Source organism: Lonchura striata, chromosome 5 (genome assembly GCF_046129695.1).
Source record: "Lonchura striata isolate bLonStr1 chromosome 5, bLonStr1.mat, whole genome shotgun sequence".
NCBI lineage: Eukaryota > Metazoa > Chordata > Aves > Passeriformes > Estrildidae > Lonchura > Lonchura striata.
Genome location: NC_134607.1, coordinates 17,279,221 through 17,300,708, shown reverse-complemented (window position 1 = coordinate 17,300,708; position 21,488 = coordinate 17,279,221). Strand labels below are relative to the sequence as shown.

General features: G+C 43.4%; 1 protein-coding gene across 1 annotated transcript in view; it reads right to left on the bottom strand.

Annotated features, from left to right (window-relative positions):
* PKP2 (plakophilin 2) overlaps window positions 1-3,289 on the bottom strand; it is a 38,485-nt gene extending 35,196 nt beyond the window's left edge. Inside the window, exon 1 of the mRNA XM_021548332.2 lies at window positions 3,054-3,289. Coding sequence (XP_021404007.2) covers window positions 3,054-3,261 — 208 coding nt within the window. The 5' untranslated portion in view covers window positions 3,262-3,289. The remainder of the gene's footprint in view (window positions 1-3,053) is intronic.
* Between the last annotated feature and the right edge of the window lie 18,199 nt (window positions 3,290-21,488).

Here is a 21,488-nt window from a genome sequence, read left to right as displayed (position 1 = left end):
TACTATGGAACAGTTAACATGCCAGCATTCTGCAAAATAGAAAGCTAAGGACAGAAAAGTGCCCTGAGTCCCTAAAAGCAACTGCAATAAGAAAACACTAAGAATTTTTTAAATTATTAAATGTGAGGAATAAATAAGTCTCTGATTTCCACCGCCTTATATCTGATGATGTTTATTTGTAAATCATGTAAGACTGAATTCTGCTTTTATTTTTTGTTTGTTTGTTCTTTTTAATAAACACGCTCTGTTTATAAAACTTGTTAGAAAAAAAAATCAGTACACAGGCAGCAGTTTATCAGGCCATTTGGTTTTGTGTGATACAGTAGTCAATTCTGCCCTCATTTTTTACAGTCAGGATTTGATAAGGATGCCTTAAAAAGCCAATCAAAATCCAAAAGGAACAAGAGGAGAGGCAAGTGGACTCATAAACAGAATGAAGTTTAAAAAATTCCTAGAATGTATATGAAATAAAAACAGCATGTGCAACACAACACCAGTCATTAAAATCTCTGATTCCAAATGCCACTTTTACTTTGATAAGGTGGAACTACCTACCATTGCACTTCCATTCCTAAATAGCATCCAGAAATTTGATATGACTGCTTTTAGTTGTTTAAAACATTTAAGGGCAGCACAATCTGTAATTTATAAAGGCTCAGCAGTGGATAAACCGGACAAGTTGCAACTGTTATTGAGCTGCTTGAAAAACTATTGACAATGCTTGACAACATCTTGAAAAGAGTTGAGGACATATGTAACTTCAATCCTTTGGCAGCAGGTGGAATCCTCAAATCTGAAGATTACTGACGTTCTATTATCAGAAAGAAACACATCCTCCAAAAGGGGGAAAAGGGCACGAAACAACAAACAGTATGGGGGTAGGAGATAAAAAAATATTGTTTTCCATATAAAAGTAGTGCTGAAGGCTAAGCAGACACCTCTAATTTGAAACTCTAAGGAGAAATTATGCTGGCTGACAAATTGCTTCTTGTGGCTTCAAAGTTTCAGCAGAGTATAGTCAGTAGAAAACAAACAGGTGTGCACTGATGACACTGGGCAAGACCCTTCCTAGCACTGATTTTTCACACCCAGTGGTTATGTGCTTGGCTAATTTTAGGCATGCATGTGAACACTGTGGTTTGGTATGCACTAAGTACCTTGCTGAGCAGAGTCTGAAATACTCCTACAGACAGGACAGTTATGTCACAGGGGACTGCTCCTGCTCCCTCTAAATCTTTGTAATCCTCCCCTGAAACTGCAAACGATACAGGAACCTTGATGAATGTAGCCAGAAAAGGGCTGTAATTCACAGAAAAGGAAGATTTTGCATGTAAAAAAGGGCATAGTTGTTAAAAGTCCCCTACACACCAGAATTCAAATGTTTCTGAAAGCATGGTCCATTTTTGAGCAAGTCTGTATAGAAAGCACATTGGGGCACACATGCAAGTTTATATATATTTTCCAGGAAAGTCAACATGTTAAATGCAAGACTGGCTATTATTCACATTATATATATTAAAGATCTAGACAGATATACATGTATTATATATATGTATAAATTAATGGAATGCATGTCAGTTTTCATTATTTTTTTCTGAGTTTTACAGTGGGACTAAAAATTGTACAGCAACTTGCCCATAAAAACATGTTTGAAAGAAGAACAGTTCATTTTTGTATGGACAAGACATGTTACAGACATGGCATTTTCCACCACTTATCCTGAAGTTTAAAGGTTTTAGTGTCTCAGAAATGCTAGGGCATCAAATACTTGACCTTTAGAAAAACAAAGCAAATCAAGATAACTATCCCCAAATACATCAGGTCTGTTAATGTATTCCAGAGAAGCCAGGATGACTTGAGAGAAGGGGAACTGTTTTCATAGTGTTTTATGCATGGTTTAGAGACAAGAGCTCAGGTTCATGACACTGTATCACTGATAAACTACTGCTTTAAAAGTTTTTTGCAGGCTCCCTGCTGAGAGAAAAAGAAATTAAGCTACCCTAAGAGTTTTTAGAATCCGTATTTAAATGACAGCAGCCAAAATAAGGACTTGCATGTTTATCTGTACATTGCACACCCATTTATGTGATTTGTACAACTGATTTCTACAAGCAGAATACGTCAATTTTTGCCATGAGCTGTTTTTTAAAATAGAGGCCAGACAAAGAACAAGAAAATATTTGTTTGCCTGACTCTTAAGATAGATGTGTGAAATATGGTTATAAAGACTTCTGTCTCACAGTTTTTAGCAAGTGAAAGGTGACAGCTTCTTTAAGGACAATGAGGCAAGAGGGCACGTAGCCTGCGAGTCTGTTATGTCTTCCCACTTAAAGTTTCATGGTATATAAAGTTTTTATGAATAGTTAAGACTAAACCCCTCGAGCATTTTGCCTTTAACCCTCAGCACCTGGCAGGCACCCAGTGGGTGCCTGGCGCTGTGGTCGGGCTCTGCTTGGGGCACAAGGTGTGGCTGCACATTTCCTGACGGGTTTGGTCTTCTGGCTACAAGATCTAGGAAGCCAGGGATGATTGACGTCAATTTGTAGCACGCATGTCAAAGAACTGGGTAAATAATGTCTGATAGCATTATCGTTCTGCGCTTCCCGTTCATGCCTTTCCTAGAGTCACTTTAACAAACTTTTTTTTTTTTTTTCATTTCATGGTTAAACAAGGCAAAACTTTTCCTACGGTTCTTCCCATTTTACTTGGCAAACAAGAGCGGTGGGTAAAGCTAAAGGCACTAAAATGAGCGCATGGAGCGGCTGTTGGATTAGGGGAATTTCAGCTCGGTTCCCCTCCCGGGCAGCGCCGAGCCTGGAGCGGCCGCGCCACGCAGCGAGTTACGGAGGGAGGGAGAAACTTCTGACTCTTTGCGGCGGTGGCAGAAGAGTGAAAGAAGAGGCGACAGAGCCAGGATTTTGTGCCCGAGCGGTGCTCAGGCCCCAGCGCCGGGAAGCAGCGGGTCTATGGGGTCCCACCCCGGAGCCGCGTCCCGGTCCCTGCCCGCCTCCCGCCGCCACCGCAGAACATCGCGAAGCGCGGCGGGCACTCACCATTGTACAGCGAGCCCCGGCTCTTCCTGGCCAGCGTCTGCTGGACCTGCCGGTGGATCCGCAGCGCCTTCTCCTCCCCGGCGCGATCTCCCGACAGCTTCAGCCGCTCCTCGGAGGGCAGCGCCAGGCTGGAGCTGTCCAGCTCGCCCAGGATCTGCTGGCCCAGCACGGTGCGGATGTAGCCCTGCTCGGGCCCGCGGCCGGCCATGGGCACGGCCGGGCCGCGCTCGGCTCCGCGGACCTGTTGCGCCTCCGCCGCTCCCCGGGGCCGGGGCCGCGCCGCGCCCCGCCCGCCGCACAGGTGCCAGGCACGGCCCCGCCGCCCGCGGGGCGGCCCCTCGCCGCTGTTCCGCTCCCCGCCTGCCCGCCGGGGGAGCGTCCGGCGGAGCTGCCCGGCACGGCACAGCCCGGCACGGCACAGCCCGGCACGGCACAGCCCGGCACGGCACAGCCCGGCACGGCACAGCGCAGCCCGGCACAGCGCGGTCCGGCACAGCGCGGTCCGGCACAGCCCAGCCCAGCCCGGCACAGCGCAGCCCGGCACAGCGCAGCCCGGCACAGCCCAGCCCAGCCCGGCACAGCCCGGCCCGGCACAGCCCAGCCCAGCCCGGCACAGCGCAGCCCGGCACAGCCCAGCCCGGCACAGCCCAGCCCAGCCCGGCACAGCCCAGCCCGGCACAGCCCGGCCCGGCACAGCCCAGCCCAGCCCGGCACAGCGCAGCCCGGCACAGCGCGGTCCGGCACAGCCCGGTCCGGCACAGCGCAGCCCGGCACAGCGCAGCCCGGCACAGCCCGGTCCGGCACAGCCCGGCCCGGCACAGCGCAGCCCGGCACAGCGCAGCCCGGCACAGCCCGGTCCGGCACAGCCCGGCCCAGCCCTCGCCAGAGGGGAGCGGTCGCCGCCTCCGGGAACCGCCGCCTGTCCCCGTCCTTCCGCCGGGGCAGTCCCGGAGAGGCTGGGGCTGAGCTCTCGGGGCCGCGATCGTGCCTTTGCGTGTTTGTGTTTGTGTCTCTGTTTTAGTGTTTGTGTGTGTTTGTGTCGCACCCGCCAGGACACCGCGTTCCCGTGGCACACGCACCACCCCCCCCCCCCCCACCAACAAATAAACGGACCCATTTTAAACATAAATATGCGCTGTCCTCATGTGCCATCCCTCATGATGCTTTGCATCACGGTGTATATAAGATAATTCGATATTCTTGCATGTTTAGATATTTTGTAGGTAAGCTTCAGCCTGGAAATAGAAGATGCTGTAAGCACGCTGGTCCGTGCTGTGATAGACCAAACTTTCAGGCGGGAGTGGTTGTAGGGCTGCTGGTTTGGGAGGTTTTCCTGCTGTCTGGGTTTTTTCCAGGCTGCACTAAGGGATTGCAGAGAGATAAGTTACAGCCGCCTTCTCTCGTTTGGTTGTAGAGAGGTGATGAGGGAATTGCTCAATTAAAACTTGGAAAAACCTGACTGACTCTACCCCTGTCGTGAGGGTTTTGCCCCATGAAGTACAGCCAGGGGAAGGCTGAAATTCTCACATGATCTCAGGACACAGCTTGAAGTCAGTGTTCAAACACTCTGCTCACGGTGGGGTCAAAGCAGGAGGAACAAGGGAATAGACAGTGTTTTGGGAAAAGGAAAATGCAGGCTTTAGGAAAAGAACTAAACGATTTGAGGTTGCACAATTTAAAAAAAAAAACAACAAATTCCACCAAACTGCATGTAGGTATTTCAACAGAAAACCCACTGATCCTTAAAAGCAAATGCAAACTAATGTGTCTTTCAGTGTCACGTATTACTATTTCAGAGACATGCTGGGACTCAAAATGAGCTGTTGAAGCTTGTTTTTACCAAATTTCAGCCAGCAGTGGGGGTGCACATGGCTGGGGAGGAACTGGGGTGACCTTTGACTTTGGGTACACTCCACCATAAGAAACTGGGCACATTCTCACAAAAATCAGGATGGGGAGGAAGAACTGGCTCCACACTTCTGAGTCCAGAATCCTTTTACCCCTGATTTTTACTCTTTGCCCGTCTTCTTTTTTTTCACTAAAAGGAGGGAGCTCTGGCCCTTCTCATCAGTTGGACTGAATTAAAGTCACTGCCTTTTGCTTTATGTGGCACCCACAGGAGAGGTCATGCTAGTGATACATGAGAATAGTTTCACAGATTGAGGGAAAATGAGTGACACACTCCTTTCCTTATAAATGGGAAAAAGTTATATATGGGAGCAGAAAGGCTGAAGATGGTGGGGCAGAGGGGGAACCAGCTGGGAAAGAGGAGCAGGAATTTGTGGAGAGGAGGAAATTGGAGGTATGTGGCAGAACTGCAGATAACAGTAGTTCTTCAGGCACAGAGCTTTTCTGTTGTGCAGTTGGATAGGACTAACTTGCACCTTAACCTGTTAATAAAGCTGTGTTCATGTAATCAGTCAGTCATACACGCTCCTGATGAATGTGGGCAGAATTGGGATGGGCAGGAAATAATTGTAACAGAAAAGTGCAAGGGTAGAAAAAAGAAAGATAGGGTAGGAAAAACAATGGGGAAGACACATCACAGCCAGAAAGGAATGTAAACTATGTCAGAAGCTATGTTAGACCCTTTTGCTGACATGCAGACAGTCACAAAAGCATTTCCAGTAAACAATAGATACTTCATTCTCAGGCAATATGAGTGAGGAGATTAGAAATAGTCTAAAAAATGTGAAACATTTCCTCCCCTCCTCCTTTTCCCTGCCCTCTTCTCCATTCCTGAACTCCAGCACAAACATGAATTCTAGAGGGCTTTTATAGTCAAAACCAATTTGGTTTAACACAAAATAATGTACCTGAAATGGATTTAATATTTAGAAAATACTCTTGCAGAGGGTCTCCTCAGATGCCACTGACGCTACAGAGTGTCAGTAGAAGCTCTTGGCACAGTGGCATCACCTCTGTTGAATTGTTATTTAGCAAGTATGTACATTTATTTGTGCTTATGAGATCCATGGCAAAAGAAATAGCAGTTTGCTCTGGGCCTTAAAATTTTTAATTAGATTTCTGAGATAGATTTCTCTCCTTGTAGCTAGGAGTGCTGACTGGAAAGTTGGGGGCAGGAGGAGAGAGGAGAAAGAAATAATTTTGCCTGCACAGCAATTCAGAAAATGCTTAGCCAAGATCTGAAATAGAAATGAATTAAGGTTTTTTCTTAGCTGAAGAAAATAAACAAATGTTATGTAACTGATTGCCCCATAAATAGCAATTCCTTGAAGTTGATTTATTTTGGATTAATATCCCATCTCAACTGAATAAAAAAAAAAGCCCCAAGTTTTTTGAGAGGGAAATACTTCAGCAGTGCCATTTGCAGGCGGAAAACAACATAGCTGGGATTATCCCTAAAAGATTGCAACTTGTGATGCATGTTTGCTCACTAGATTTTTGAAAAAGAGAATTAATTACAATGCAAGTACTGATTAAGGGATGTGAAACACCATATAAAAACATTTGCTTTCAGCCCAGTGTCTGATGCAGTTCAAGCAGATCAGGAAACCAAATTTTTTTTTTTAATAAGACATATTCTTACCAGATGTGCTTGGCCTAAACCACAGAACCTTTCTCTACCAGAAGTTTCCCACAAGTGATATTTATATGAAAGTTGTGGCGATTTGTTCTTTCACTCTTTTTTTCCTTCCCAGTCCCACTCTCTCTGTGTTAGAAGTTACGGAACCAACCAGTTTTGTGCCCTGGAAACAGATGATTTTCAGCTGCAGAAAAAAGGGTGTAAGTATGAACACTGATGTGTTCATTTAAATGTGAAGCAGCATCTTAAACACACCCAGAAAGAACGTGTGTAAACCTCTAGGACCGCACAGAAAACAAAGTGCCATTGACTCAAGGTTTGGTTTCCCCCGTTTTTGTTTCGGATCCCGCGGCTGAAGGCGCTGTATCTAAGCACTGGCTAGTCAGGAATAGCAGGATTTTTTCCTACACGTGTCCCGTTCCCTCTGGTTGGATTTGCCAATGCCGCCGAGGGGAAGGGAGCCCCCTCCTGCCGGCAGGCACAGAGGAAAAGTGTTATTTTTACATTGGTAAAATGAGTGTGATAGTTCTCTCCCTGTAACAGATATTGCAATAAACGAAATAAGGGCTGTGATTGAGACTGCCTGACCTAGACAGAGTTCAAGGGAGCAGCAAATTGCCTGAGGAAAGGAAAACCACAGTCACACACACACACATGATGAAAATGATTCTCATTGAGACGTCACAAGCATTCACTCACTTCTATGGGGTGAGTGTGGGACTGCAGGTTTTGAAAATCCAGGCCACAGCCTAGAGCTGACTAAGTGACTTGAGCAATGCCATACCGAAACTGCTGTATGGCCATGAGCTTTGCTTTGTGTCTCAAGAGAGCCAAGGGCTGCAGATAACAGTGGCTCCTCAGGCTTCTGGTTTTTTATTGTGTAGTAGGGCATGACTCATCTGCATCCTGCCCTCATTAACAAAGCCCTGTTCATTTCATCAGTCAGGCCTCGATTTGTTTCTCCCTGCAGCTGGAGGTGTTGGTGTCTGTCCCACCTAGAGCAGGGTGGCAGCTGCTGTTGGCCAGTGCTGTAGTCCCCAGGTAAAATCTCTGTCTGAGCCACAGTCTGAGGAGCAGCTTTGTGTGGTGTCGCTGCGACACAGTGACAGATCCAATGGGAATGGGGCGGTGCTGCCAGAGATCTGCCAGGGAGCTTTGCTGGGGTGCATTCAACCAAGGGATGGATTTGAAGGCTGTGCCCGGCACAAGTTGTGGGGTTAGATTGTACTCTGCTACAGCAGAGCAGTCTCCAAAAGAAAGTGTGGCTGCCCTCGCTTACAATGACATCTGTCCTCTGTGATGCTGTAAAAGGGTTTTGTCACAGTGAAGGAGGCAGCAGGAACAGAGGGAACTGAGATAAAATTTTTAACATGCCCGATTGTGCATAATCCCTGTGGAGCTTCCCTAGATAGATCCTGGGGAAGGAATGCTTTACTTGATAGGAGGCTCCTCTGCACTGTGAGTAGGGGACAGTCTGGTTGCACAGCCCCATTGGGAAGATACTTTTCAGATATTAAGAATGAAGAAGACAGCATTAATCTAAATTTCCCATCTCCCAGCTGATTCTTTGGATTTGGCAGGACCACCTACATGCTGTGATCTGGAGGTGGGGTGGTCAGCAAGTTCTGGGGGAAGGTGGCAAAGCCCCTGCTGTCCCAGCCAGTCAATATCTTGTGGATAACTTTCCCCTGACTGTGCTCTTCTTGCCCAGTTTATCACAGCAGGCTCAAGGCTTGCTGGTAAAGCAGACAAAACTGAGCAGCAGGGAAATATGGGCAAAGCTGGTAATGCTGCATTTAAGCATCAATAAAGTAACAGCATGGCCCTGCCCATGTGTTGGACTGTTGTCCTGCTGACTCAGGCCATTTCCTGTGCCTAAGACTTGTCCTCTTGACCTAATTTCTTTTCTTTCCAAATCATCCTATCATTTTTAGACTCTCACTTTAACAAACAAATGTAATACTTTAAAAGTTTTCCTTTTCTTTCTCCTTTTTCAGCCTCAGAGATGCACATAAACAGTTTTTAGGACAAAGGTTGTGCCCTACATCTGTCAGTTCTTGAATCATCTGGGAAGACTGCCAGGGAAGATCTGGGAAGACACATTCAAATGGTGGTATCAGACACTGTGCTATAAAGAGCAGCAATGCAATGTGACTGTCTGCAGGGCTTGGAATGAAAGGAATGAAGTGGGGCTAATTCCAGGAAGCTGCAATCACTGCTCTGGGTAACACACTTACTCTGTTGTCTCAGGTGTGGGTGCTTTCTCAGGCATTAACATTTTGGTCACTGTGGTAAAAGAATGTGCTGTATATGTAGGTGGAGGTATAAATACTCTGAAAGTGAGGACATCCGGGTTTATCTGTGTTTATTTGAGCTGCTATTGCATGCAGTAGTACCTAGAGGCTCTGAATTTTATCGAGGCCCTCTTTCCTTGGGTGCTGCATGTGTGAAAGTTTTTTGACTTCACCTTGTGCTACAAGGAAACAATACCATCCAAATGACTGGTGTCTCCTCTTTATATACAAGTCAGGAATGGATAAATTAAATGTTTTCCCTTAAGAAATGTGGTATCCCAGAGACTGAAAACAATCTCTTATATTCTGGCTCCTCATTTTGAAACATATGAAATGGGATTATTGTTAGTGTATTATTAGTGTTAGTAAAAGAGTTTCTATTGGTCATATCTCCCCTATCAATAAGATGATAAAACTTTGAGATAAAGCTACTTTTTTTTTTTTTAATAAGAACTGTTAACACAGGCAAAATGAAAATTCCTATTTTCATTAAAATATCCTAATTTCTTTTCCTATTGTACTTAGCAAAATTTCAGAAATCAGTACTAAGGAGGCTTGAGGAGTATACCTACTCATTTTCTGCTGTAAAACAGGACTAACTGTATCTACAATAACACAGATATCTTCCTAATCTGCTTTTAATATATTTAATGTGTGATGGGAGACTGTTTCTGTATCATTCTGTTGATCCACAACCTGAGGATGCACACGTGAAAGATCTGTTATAATAGACACTCATCTGTATTATGCCAGGTAATGCATCTACCCAGTCACCGTAAGAGAATGACAGAATGCATTGAAACTTACAGGAGATGAAGCTGGAAGGAAACTGAGGCCCACATGCATGTTCATTTTGGAATTCCTAAATGCACAAAGCAGGCACAAAGCTGGCTGGCCTCTGTCCTTGGGGAAGGAAAATCTCAGACTTCAGTTGCCAGAAGAGCTTGTAAGCAATCTGTGTGCAAGCCCAGCAGGTCCAGCTCACCAGCAAGGACTGCTGTCAAGAGCTGCTCCATGACACAATGACTTCCCAACAGTTTAGGGAGGTTTTCTGGGGATGGGGTTTTTTTTGGATCAATCAGGTTGATCCACATTTTGTGGACACATTTTTTGTAAGTGAGGTCAGGAAAAGTACAGTCCAACCTGACCCTGGCTCAAATGCAAACAGGTTTGCAGTGTAAAAAGCTGCCTGCTTTCCTAAACCTTTTAAGGTTTATAACTCTTTTTAGGTTTTGCTGTTAGCATAATGAGTGGTGGATATAATTCAAGGCAAAAGTAAATATCCTAGGCATTTCCAACATGGTTTAGGGAGTGCGCAAGAGCCATGGCTACCCTGAGGTAGCGTGCCATGCTGCCATAGTGGCCAGCAGTGGATGTCTGGTATAAAAACAGTACAAAGGTGGAACAGTACTCCCTGGGTATCTGTGGCAGACTATAAGGCTCCTCTGTGGGGGAGAGACACCATGTCCCAATGGGGAGTTGAGTTGATCATTCCTAAGACACCCCAGGATTTTTGGAAGTAGCCACTGTGGTGCGCCCTGCCCACAAGTTAAAGTGGTTGTATAACACCCCAAAGTGGGTAGCACAGTGGCCTTGGGGTAGTGAGAAACTCGAGGCGCTTGAGAAACTTGTGAAGGAGCAGTTGGCTCAAGGACACCTGCAAGAGACAGACAGCCCTTGGAATTTCCCAGTCTTTGTAATAAAGAAGCCTGGGAAAGACAAGTGGAGATTGTTCCACAATCTCAGAGAAATAAACAAAATTGTAGAGGACATGGGACCTCTCCAACCAGGCATGCCTAGTCCAGCCATGTCCCCCTAGATTGGAAATTAGCTGTATTAGATATAAAGGACTGTTTCTTCCAAATTCCATTGCACCCTGAAGATGCCCTGAGGTTTGCATTCTCGGTTCCCACCATCAATTGGGAAGCCCCAATGAAATGCTATCACTGGAAAGTTTTGCCCCAAGGTCTAAAATCCAGTGCTTTCATATGCCAACAGTATGTAGCAGCACTACTGTCCCCGGTACGCGCAGAGAGAAAGGACACCATCATCCTTCACTACATGGATGATGTGCTTGTGTGTGCTCCCAATGACTCTATACTCCAATACACGCTTGACCTACTGGTTAAAGTTTTAACCTCTGTTGGATTTCAGTTGCAGAAAAACAAAGTTCAAAGGATGCCACCTTGGAGATACCTGGGCCTGGAAATCTCTGCAAGGACCATTGTCCTGCAGAAACTGGAGATCAATTGCAACCCCAGAACACTAGCAAACCTCCACTCGTTATGTGGGTCTTTGAATTGGGTAAGACCCTGGCTAGGCCTCACAAATAAGGACCTAGACCCTCTCTTCAATTCATTGAAGGGGTAGAGGGAGCTGGCCTCCCCCAGGGAGCTGACCCCAGAGGCAAAGACAGCAATCGAAAAGGCACAGAAGGCCTTGTCAGAGAGGCAGGCACATTGGTGTGAGCCAAATGTGCCTTTTCAGTTCATTGTTCTAGGGAAGCTGCCACACTTGCATGGGTTTATTTTCCAATGGATCGAGGAGCAGAAGGATCCACTCTTGATCATAGAATGGGTTTTCCTATCGCACCAAAGATCCAAAACCATCACTAAGCCACAAGAGCTGATAGCAAAGCTGATTCAGAAGGCCAGGGTGAGGTTGTGTGAATTAGCAGGGGGTGACTTTGCATGTGTCCACCTTCCAGTCAGCTTTCTGAGGAGGGAAGGAACTCTCCTGAGAGATTGACCAAAGGGATGTTTGAGCATTTGCTCCAGAGCAATGCCAGTTTCCAGCTATCTCTGGACAGCTACAGGGGACAAATATCAGTCCATGCCCTGTCTCACAAGTTGTTCAATGAGGAATTTCACCTTATTCTTCAAGAGCAAAGGAGCCGGAGAGCACTCAAGGCTCTCACAGTGTACACGGATGCCTCTGGGGCTTCCCACAAATCAGTGATGACTTGGAGAAATCCACAGACTCAGCATTGGGAAGCTGATGTTGAACTTGTGGAGGGATCCCCCCAGGTGGCTGAACTGGCTGCAGTGGTGAGAGCTTTTGAGAGGTTTTCTGAGACAATCAACTTGGTGACAGACTCTGCCTGTGTAGCAGGAGTAGCGTCCAGGGCGGAGCAAGCTGTGCTCAAAGAAATAGAGAATGAACATCTCTTCAGGTTGCTCTCAAGGTTGATTTATTTAATCTCTCACCGAGAGCATCCATTCTTTGTGATGCATGTGAGGTCACACACTGATTTGTCAGGTGAGATTGCAGAGGGGAATCACAAAGCAGACTCCCTTGCTGCACCAGTCGAAAAAGCACGTCTCCCTGATGTCTTCCAACAGTCAAAGCTGAGTCACCAGCATTACCATCAGAATGTGCCAGGTGTGATCCGACAGTTCCAGCTAACATGGAGTCAGGCTCGAGCCATTGTGACCAACTGTCCTAATTGCCAGCTCCAGGCTGTGCCATCGTTGGGCATGGGGGTAAACCCCCAGGGCCTTGGCAGCTATGAGGTGTGGCAGACAGACATCACACACACTCAGAGTTTTGGCTGCCTTGAATGCGTCCATGTAAGCGTGGACACATTCTCAGGTGCAGTGTACACCTCTGCTCATATAGGACAAAAGGCTGCACATGCCAAACAACACCTACTGCAAGCATTTTCAGTATTGGGGGTTCCAAAAACGATCAAAACAGATAATAACCCAGCGTATATATCCAAGGAGTTTCTGGAATTTCTCCAACAGTGGGGAGTGGAACATAAAACTGGCATTGCCCACTCCCCCACAGGTCAAGCTGTAGTCGAGCGTGCACACCAGACACTCAAACAGGTACTGAATAAACAAAACAGTTCAGCTCCGTGGATATCTCCATGAGAGAGGCTCTGTAAAGCCATGTTTGACATAAATTTTCTGAACTGCTCATTTGAAAACATGAGCCCACCTGTTGTACATCACTTTAACAGTGGCAATCAGTTCAAATTGTCTCAGCATCCCCCGGTCTTGATTAGGGATCCAGAAACTTGGGAAACCAAGGGTCCCTATGAACTAGTAACCTGGGGTCGTGGCTATGCGTGTGTAGCTACTCCCTCAGGCCCTTGGTGGATTCCCCAGAGGTGGGTGAAACCTTTTTCCCCAAGAATCCAGGTCAGACAAAAGGGGACAGGAAGCAAGTAGCTGATGCTTCAAAGAGAAGACGCCACCGGATGGAAGAAGAAGAATGTTCCCAAGCGTGAATTCCTTCTGGCAGAAACAGAAACTTTAATATGTTCTTAAAATGTTTGTTTTCTCCTTTTAGAGAAATCAATTTTGTTACCCCTTGTTATTTTGTTCCTTGTAACCTTGGCGTTCGGGATCCTGCGCCTCTTGATTTTCAAGGCTATCCAGGGTCTCATACCTTCTGCCTCAGAAGTCAACCACATAGAGCTGGCTAACCTGAGGAGGCCTGACCATGCCACCAGCTGTAGGTGGTGGGAAACCCATACTCAGGGTTGAATCGAGCCCAGTGAATTCCTGTAACCTTGTTTAACAAATAAGGGGGAGGTGTTACAGTCAGCTCATGGGCACTCTATTTCCCCTGTCCCCGGGACCCTGTGACTCTGATCAAGATATCCCTGGACCCCTCCTTCCAGCCCCAATGGGGTTGGCGGAGAGCCAGGGAAGCCCACCCTGTCCAAAGTCTGTATAGACCCCTGACATTTCCTGTTCGTCCTCTTTTGCCCCCTCTCCACTTGGACACCACAGAATAAAGAGAGCTGAACCAACATATCTGGGGTAAGAGCCTCTTTTGGAAATCTTTGCCATCTCCTGATATTCCTCCCCTCACAGCCTTTGACCTCTGAGCTAGCCTGATATTCAGGGGGCTGTGTGAGGGGGGGAATGTCAGGTATCCTTCTGCAGCTTACAGTAATGTGCAGCTCAGAGATATCTCCAGCCAGAGGCAGTACCTTTGTGTTTTATTGTCTTCAATGATTTTCCCCCATTTGAATGATGCCTTTTTGCATGACTATTGCCCCTCTGTAAGAGGTTATACAGCTTAATTACAGGGTATGAGAAGATACATTCCCTTTCGTGTTGTTCCAAAATGCTGGATGATAATTTCATTTGATGTAATCTATTTTTGGCATTATGAAAAAAAAAAAAAAAGAATAAGAGTTTCTTATTCATCCTCTCTGTGCTGCTGATTATACAGTTCACTGTTATGTTCCTCTGAAATTGGTTTTCCAGGCTGAAAAGTCCTCTAACCTTTTCATCTCCCTTTCTATGCAAATTGTTTCAGACTGTAAGTCACCTTATCAGCCTTCATTTTTCTTGCTCAACTCTACAATTTTTAAGATGGGATGCCAGAACTGCACACAGTATTTAAGGTGCCAAGACACCTTGGACTTACACAGTGATATAGTTATTATTTCCTTTCTTTTCCTGCCTATTCTACACCTAATAATTCCTTTATGTTCAGTTAGCATTTTTGGCTGCTTCTAAACTGACATTTTGAAGTCAAACACTAGTGCAGAGCCTCTTTTTTGACCTTCACTTTTTTGAAGAATGTTGAATATAAACACATTTTAGCAGTTATTATAGAGCTATTCCTTGATAGTAACATTGTGACACGAGCCAAAAATGCCACTGGGAAGGGAATCAAAAGCAGACACTCCCCCTTGAGTTGCCTGACTAGCTTATCCATGAAGCATTCCTGCAGAGTGTCTAAAAATGCCACAGTGACATTTAAATCTGCATAGGAGTAATTAAATTCTACTATTATGATGATATTTCCAGTTCTGGCAGACTCTCTGAAAGGGGCTTTTTCTTAGTTTGTCGCTGTGGTTAACTGTCCTGATCTTGACCTGGATTAGTGCTAATGTGTAGACTTTGCTTTGAGAGTTTCTTTTAAATATTTTTCCTGGCACATCTGTATGAGATTTGAGATTTGCAGTTGGACATTAAACCACTGCTGTAGTTTTGGTGGTCTTGCAAGTTGTCCATGGGGCTTTAGAATACACATCAGCTTTAATGATGCAGGTGAAGTGTGTAAACACAGTTTAAAATTGTGAAGGCCTAAAGGAGTAAACCAAAATATTTGTTAGAAACACATTTCTAACCTGTAGAGAGTAAGCAATGGGCAAATTCCAAATTTACATTGCTTGATTTGTTCCAAAGACTGCAAAATGTTTCACGTGTGTTCATGAACCAAACTTGACAGCATCACCCAAACAGTTTGGCACCTAGGGCCTTCCAGCCATCTGCAAAATGAGATGAAACCTTGGAGGGGTTCTTACAAACATTTTCTAGCTGAAGCTTGATCAATACACTCAAAGCACTATCATGCCTACCCTTTGCTCCCTTGCTGCATAATAAATTAATGTATACTTACCCATATCACAGCACCTGCCATTTGCTAATGCAGATGTTAAATCTGGACAGTGGACATTCTCTGTGCCAGTCAGTTATTCCTTGCTATGTGTTACTTCTCTTGAAGTCAACTATCATTTTAATATTAGCAGGAGATTTGGGTGCTGCTGCTTTTTTGCCAGTTTGTGGAGTCTTTTAGATAAATTATAGAAATATGTGCAGACCCATTGTGCTTTATGTAGTATCCAGTTTCATTTTTAGATTTATGAAGACTGTAACTAGGAATTTCCTTCTCTGTGCCAGCAGACACTGTATTTCACTCCCCTTTGGCAACTCCAGGCAATCATTCCAAATGGGAGAATGGGATAAAGTGCTTCCTGAAAATCTGAGGTATTGCTTCCAAATACACCCCTGATGTAAAGCCACTGTTAGTAATGCAGATTCAGCATGGATGAATATTGTCTTGGCCTCCACTGAATCTGTTTCATTTGGTTTTGGCAACACACTTAAGATTTTTTTCTAATGAATCTGTCAGTCTCTCCACAATCTGAATCCGGTCTGGCTGATCTTGTTCAAGTTGTACGTTTTTTATTTACATTGATGAAAATTAATTGATCCCTAGGCATGCTGTTGATGTTAATTTATTTCCTACAGCTGCAAAAGCCCTTATATCAACATGCAATTTAAACTGGAATATTCAACCCAAAAGCAGTCAAAGCAGACAAGGACTTTTCTTTTTTTGTCTAGATCTTATTTGGAAGAAGGGACTGCACAATGTGCAGTGGCAATTCATTTGACTGGAAAATCACTGTGGACATCTTCTCTTACTGCCAGGTTCCTTTCCAGCCTCTCTGAAAGCCCTCCTGAAAGTTTTCCCCACTAGACCTGGAATCATGTGCAGAGAAAGATTGGAATTTCATCCCCAAACTCTGATTTTTTTTTACAAGGAAAGAACACCAGAGGTCTTCAGTTGTTAAATCACTGTTTCATTTAGAATATAAATTTATCAATTAGGGCATCACAGTTGTTTTAGGACATTTTTACAGTTAAAATGGATGAACTATAATAAATCTCCTTCCTGACCACTCTGATCTTTGCAGGTGTGTTTGTTTCCCCTTGCCCATCAAGAGGACATTGCAGAAACCCCTACAGCCTCTTCTGGTTTGCTAAGGAAGTGCCTGTTTCAGGGTACTGTGCAATGCCAAAATGATAGGTTCCACGTCTTTCTTGCACTTTTTGTTAATTGGTTTTGATCTTTCCTTTGTGGTGGGTGTAGCAGCAACTTGGTCACTGGGTGAGATTCCAGGCTTGCCTTGCTGCAGCAAAACTAGAAATTTCTGTTTTATTGGGTTGGCTTTCTGTGACATTGGCAGGAGAAGGAGCAGCACCAAATCTTCTGGCAGTAGCTGGCAGGTGACTCAAGCTGAACAGGTCTGTTCTCCTCACTTCTCTTGGGGGTCTCTCCTGTCACTGCTTTAGGCCTTTTCTCCTTTCTCTCTCTCTCTAAAGAGGTCAGTATAACTCAGAGTGCAGTGGCCCAGATGAGACAGAACTTGCTCTCTTGCAAGATGCCAAAAATAAAAAAAAATCCACAGTATGGAAATGAAATTAAGTTGTTTCATCAAAAATATATGGGCAAACATACATGTAAAATGCATACATCAAATTTTACGCATTTTAAATGGAAAAGAAGATGAAAATTTCTGTCTGTAGGAATTGCAGTCAGTTGGAAAACATGCATGAGCTGCTTTCCATTAGCTTTCCTCTCACTACTGGGATCCATCAGTAATGTTTGTTTATTCCCTCCTGGACTGAGTAATTTAGCTCCTCTTTTCTCCATCACAGGGACATGGTTTTAAAAAGGCTCTGTCTTCTATGCTGTATTCCACAGCTCTGAAACAACATCTTGGCAATAGTTCAAATCAAGAAAATTGAATACTCTTGATATACACCTCTTTGTGTTGTATCAGCTTTCTAGGATTGTTTTTTCCTCAGCTTGCCCTCCTACCCCATTGTGAAAGCTCCTCTGAGTTTTTGAGCTCCCATTCAGTGCTGGGCTGTGCTCTGCTCTGAGGTTTGGCAGTCTATTAGTAATGGGTGATGTGGCTCTTCATTTTTTTGTGTATGAGCACACAGAGGAATGCACAGACAAGCACAGACTAATGCTCTCATTCTTATACCCAGGGGAGTTCACTGGAGAGGAAGAAACTCTGGATTCCTTGTCTACTCATAGCTATGAAAATGGACTGCACCATATTTTCTAGGGATGCCGAAGTTTTAATCAGTTGCAATTCCACATGGACAAAAAAATCCAAGTAGAAATAACTTACAACATGAAGAGCATAGATCTGTGCATTCAGTGGTTGTATGTGGGACCAAGGAATGCATGTTTCATCCAAACAAGAGTAGAAGTTTGACCCTTTTTCATCAACACATTCTCCAAGGTGTTTCAATACAGAGCTCATTGTATTTTTGCATGGATTGCTGTCTGCAGTAGAATTGGGGGACAAAAATGCCTTGGGCTTCTGCTTCGTGTCCTGATGTTCTTAATGGGAATTTGGCCATATAAAATAAAATAATAATGGGATCTGGCCATATAAATAAAATAATAATATGATTTGGCCATATAAATAACATGGCTGCGCTATATAATGTTTGGCTTCTTGTAGCCACAATTCTTTCCTCTGAAAGCCAGGGTGTGAAAAAGGGGGAGTGAAAAAAGGTGAAAAAAAAAAAAAAAAAGTGAGTCTTGCATCCTTGGGATGGGATTTGTCCATGGCACAGGCTGTGTCCACTTCAGGAATACTCTGAATCTACCTAAATCTATTTAAAAAATAGCCTCAGTAAGTCAGGCTAACAGACAGGGCAGCAAAAAATCTGCATGACAAATCCAAGCTTATCAGTTGGAAAATGGAGACAATAGAAAAACCCCAGATCTCCTACTTCACTTTGCCTAAAGTCATAGAGGTCTTGAATCCTGAGATCCAGTCCAGGACTTTGACCCTTCTGCTGGCAATTTGTTTGTTCTAAGTATTAATCTAGTGGTTCTTTCAGCCTCTTCTCTTGTATTAATCATCAAATGGCAATAATTCTTTTCAGGTAGTTAAGAGCCTTCTATCACTGTTTTTATCTCTTCCAGAAGGAGAAGTACTCAAAAGGACAAATTTTATATTTGTATTCCATCTTATAAAGAACAGCTGTATATTATTATGGGCTTCAGTGTGAAATAAAAGTGATTAAGAAAAATAAAGGGTCTGTGTATCAAACATAGGCTATTTTGCTGAGACTCAACTACATCTGTCAAACAGAAGGTCTTCTCTGTGTTCTTTCTCAAAAGATGATTTTGAATTACTGACATTGTTTCTTGGTTACTGTACATAGAAGAAGAGTGTGACTGCACTTGTCAGCCACTTTTTCTTCAAAGTGTTATTCCTTTTCAGAAATTATGTAATCTTGTAGCCTACTGAGAAATAAATTAAAAAGCTCAGAGATTTAGTCCTCAAATTAAATCTCCAAAGTTACAATTGCTCAAAGTGTTGCTTATTTTTCTTTTTCAAACTTAGTAATAGGTTACTTGGAATATAGCTAGTGACAATTTTGGTGGAGTTATAAGAAAATGTGCTTATATAACATGACTTCAAAGTCACATGAAAACATTGCAGTTAAGTTCTGTGAGACTCACTGAACTCTTTGGTTTCTTTATGTGCAGACTTTGCAGGAGGTGTTGCAGGCAGGAGCAAAGATGGGGAGGTAAAGGATATGGCTTACCTTGAGCAAGGTGAAATCTGCTTCCAGCACAGAGATGGGGAAAAAGCAGCATTTTCTGTTTTCATCAAGAGGAAGGAGGTAGGAAATGATGAAGAAATAATAATAAAATGAGATGGGAAATGGTGTTAGATTTCTTCACACTGAGAATGGGGCCTTCATGAATTGAGTAATAATAGCAAGAAAGTATTTGGACTTGAGGTTGAATCAATTTGCTCCAAACTTTAATAAACTTTGCGTCTCTGAATTGTTAGTGTCTTTTTAATAGAAAATAATAAAGGATTGGAAATATAGGCAAGTTACATGTTACAATAAGCATGGTAATGAGACTATAAATACACAAAATTGTTGTAATAAACATAAATCTGAAAATGTAGAATAAATTTCTGAAAGCAGAAGATGTTGGGATATCATAAAATGTCTCATTAAAATTTTGGATAATTTATTTTCTAATTTATACTTCTAAACTTTTTACTGAGACAAACAATAAAGAAAAATGACAATTTCTCTTTGGTCACACAGGCCAGTAAAAATTTTAAGAAAGTTATTTTATGTAAGAGAGAAGGAAGGGTAGGTTGAATTTATCACACTCTAAACCAAAATGAGGATTCATAAAGTACTAATGAGTCTGCAAGTTTCATACACATCATATTATATTCTGCAGAAAATGAAGGTTACATTGTGGGATATTCTCTCCTGCTGGGACTAAACTGACATGATGTCCATAAGGAATTGCAAGTTTACCTGTTGATATACTATGAGTTGAGGCCTGAAGAATAGATAGAATGTATTAGCCTTTTGAAACGACATGGAAGTAAAAAAAAGACAATTCAACTCATGGATATTATCACCCATCCAGGACCTTAGAGCTCTAGAAAGGGATATTTGCACACGCACAACACTTTAGGAGAAACAAGCATTAAGTACGATGGCTATAAAATAATGACTGGTTAGTGCAACCTAGAGGCCACTGAAAATGGAAAGACTTATTTTGAGCAACAAAGTAATTTTTTTTTTATTTTACGTTGAAATAGCAGTGATAAGTCATAGCTGAAATAAAGACATTTCTTGCATGTCAAACAAAATGATATATTGAAAGGTGTGAACTTTATCTATGACCATCAGGAGAGCTTTTAGCTTTAAATTCAGCCTCTATGGGATGCATCTGAGATGTGATAATCATTAAGAGTTCAAAAATCTCCTACAGAGAAAAAAGAAAGGATCAATTTGGTCATTCATCTGTCAGAGAGGCTTCAGTTCACATAAATAACCTGTTCTGTGCCAGAGATAGCCTAAATTAAACTAAGTCAGTGATATCTTTCAAGATTGGAAGGTACTGCCTTTTGTGAGATATTGATGGGAAATATGGAAGACCCCATTTCAGATAATTGAATGAATCCCGAAAAATAATAATAGAATAATTTCTGTTGGAAATGAGCTTTAAAGACCACCTAGTCCAACCCCCCTGCAATGAACTGGGGCATCTTCACCTTGATCTGGTTGCTCAGAGTCCTGTCTTGGAAACCAGAGGAGCTATTGTATTATTGTCAAGCACATTTAAGAACAAACAGGGTAACATCATACAAATATTTCAGTTCTGGGACAGTAATATTGTATACACAGATGCCCCCCAGGACCTCCTGCTCTGCTGCTCTTTTCGTTCCTGTGCTGCAGCACAGTGCCTGAGTGATTTTCCCCTCTCTTGGATCTTTATGAAAAATGAGATTTCCCTGGGAAGAAATCTCCTGAAGAAATTTCTTCCCTGGGATTTGTTGACCAGCTATCTTTTGTCAGATTTTACCCCCCTCCAGTCTGTATGAAGTCAACAACAGGATGACATTCTTTTTCCCAGAAAAGCAATGCAGGAAACCAAGTTCTTACAGGCAGTTGAATATTTTTTATTTTGTGTTTACAGTGCAGTTCAAAAGAATATTGCATAACTTGCATGTGATTTCCACCTTTGAAAGGCTGTAGCAAACCAGGAGGTCAGGATGCAGTGATTTCAGTGGCTTTGCTTTGTTGGAGGAGGACCAGCAAGGATGAGAAACACCAAAGGGAGCAGCAGAGTGACAGGGACTGTGAGGAATGGCTGGTTGGGCATGTCTACTGGTATTTATTAGCCATGCATGTGCCATCTGCTGAAGGAAAAGCAACAGAAGAACAATCACACCAAGTGGATTTTGCTTCTCCCTCTGTAGAGACTTTTCTGTGAATCTTTTAGGGGACAGAGGGCCTAAAATCTCTATATCCTATCACATAACAGAGCTACCATCACTGGTAACTATCTGGAAATGAGTATAGCTATCTGGAATGAATATTCTTTCCCTGGAAATGACAATACCTGGCATAAAAAGTTCTCAAACCACTGACACACAATATAAATTAAAGCTTACAGCTTTAATTAAGAGAATTTCAAGAAGAGTGCACCAATGTTATGAATTTAAGGATTTTGAATTAAGGAAATATGAGAGTTAAGAGACAT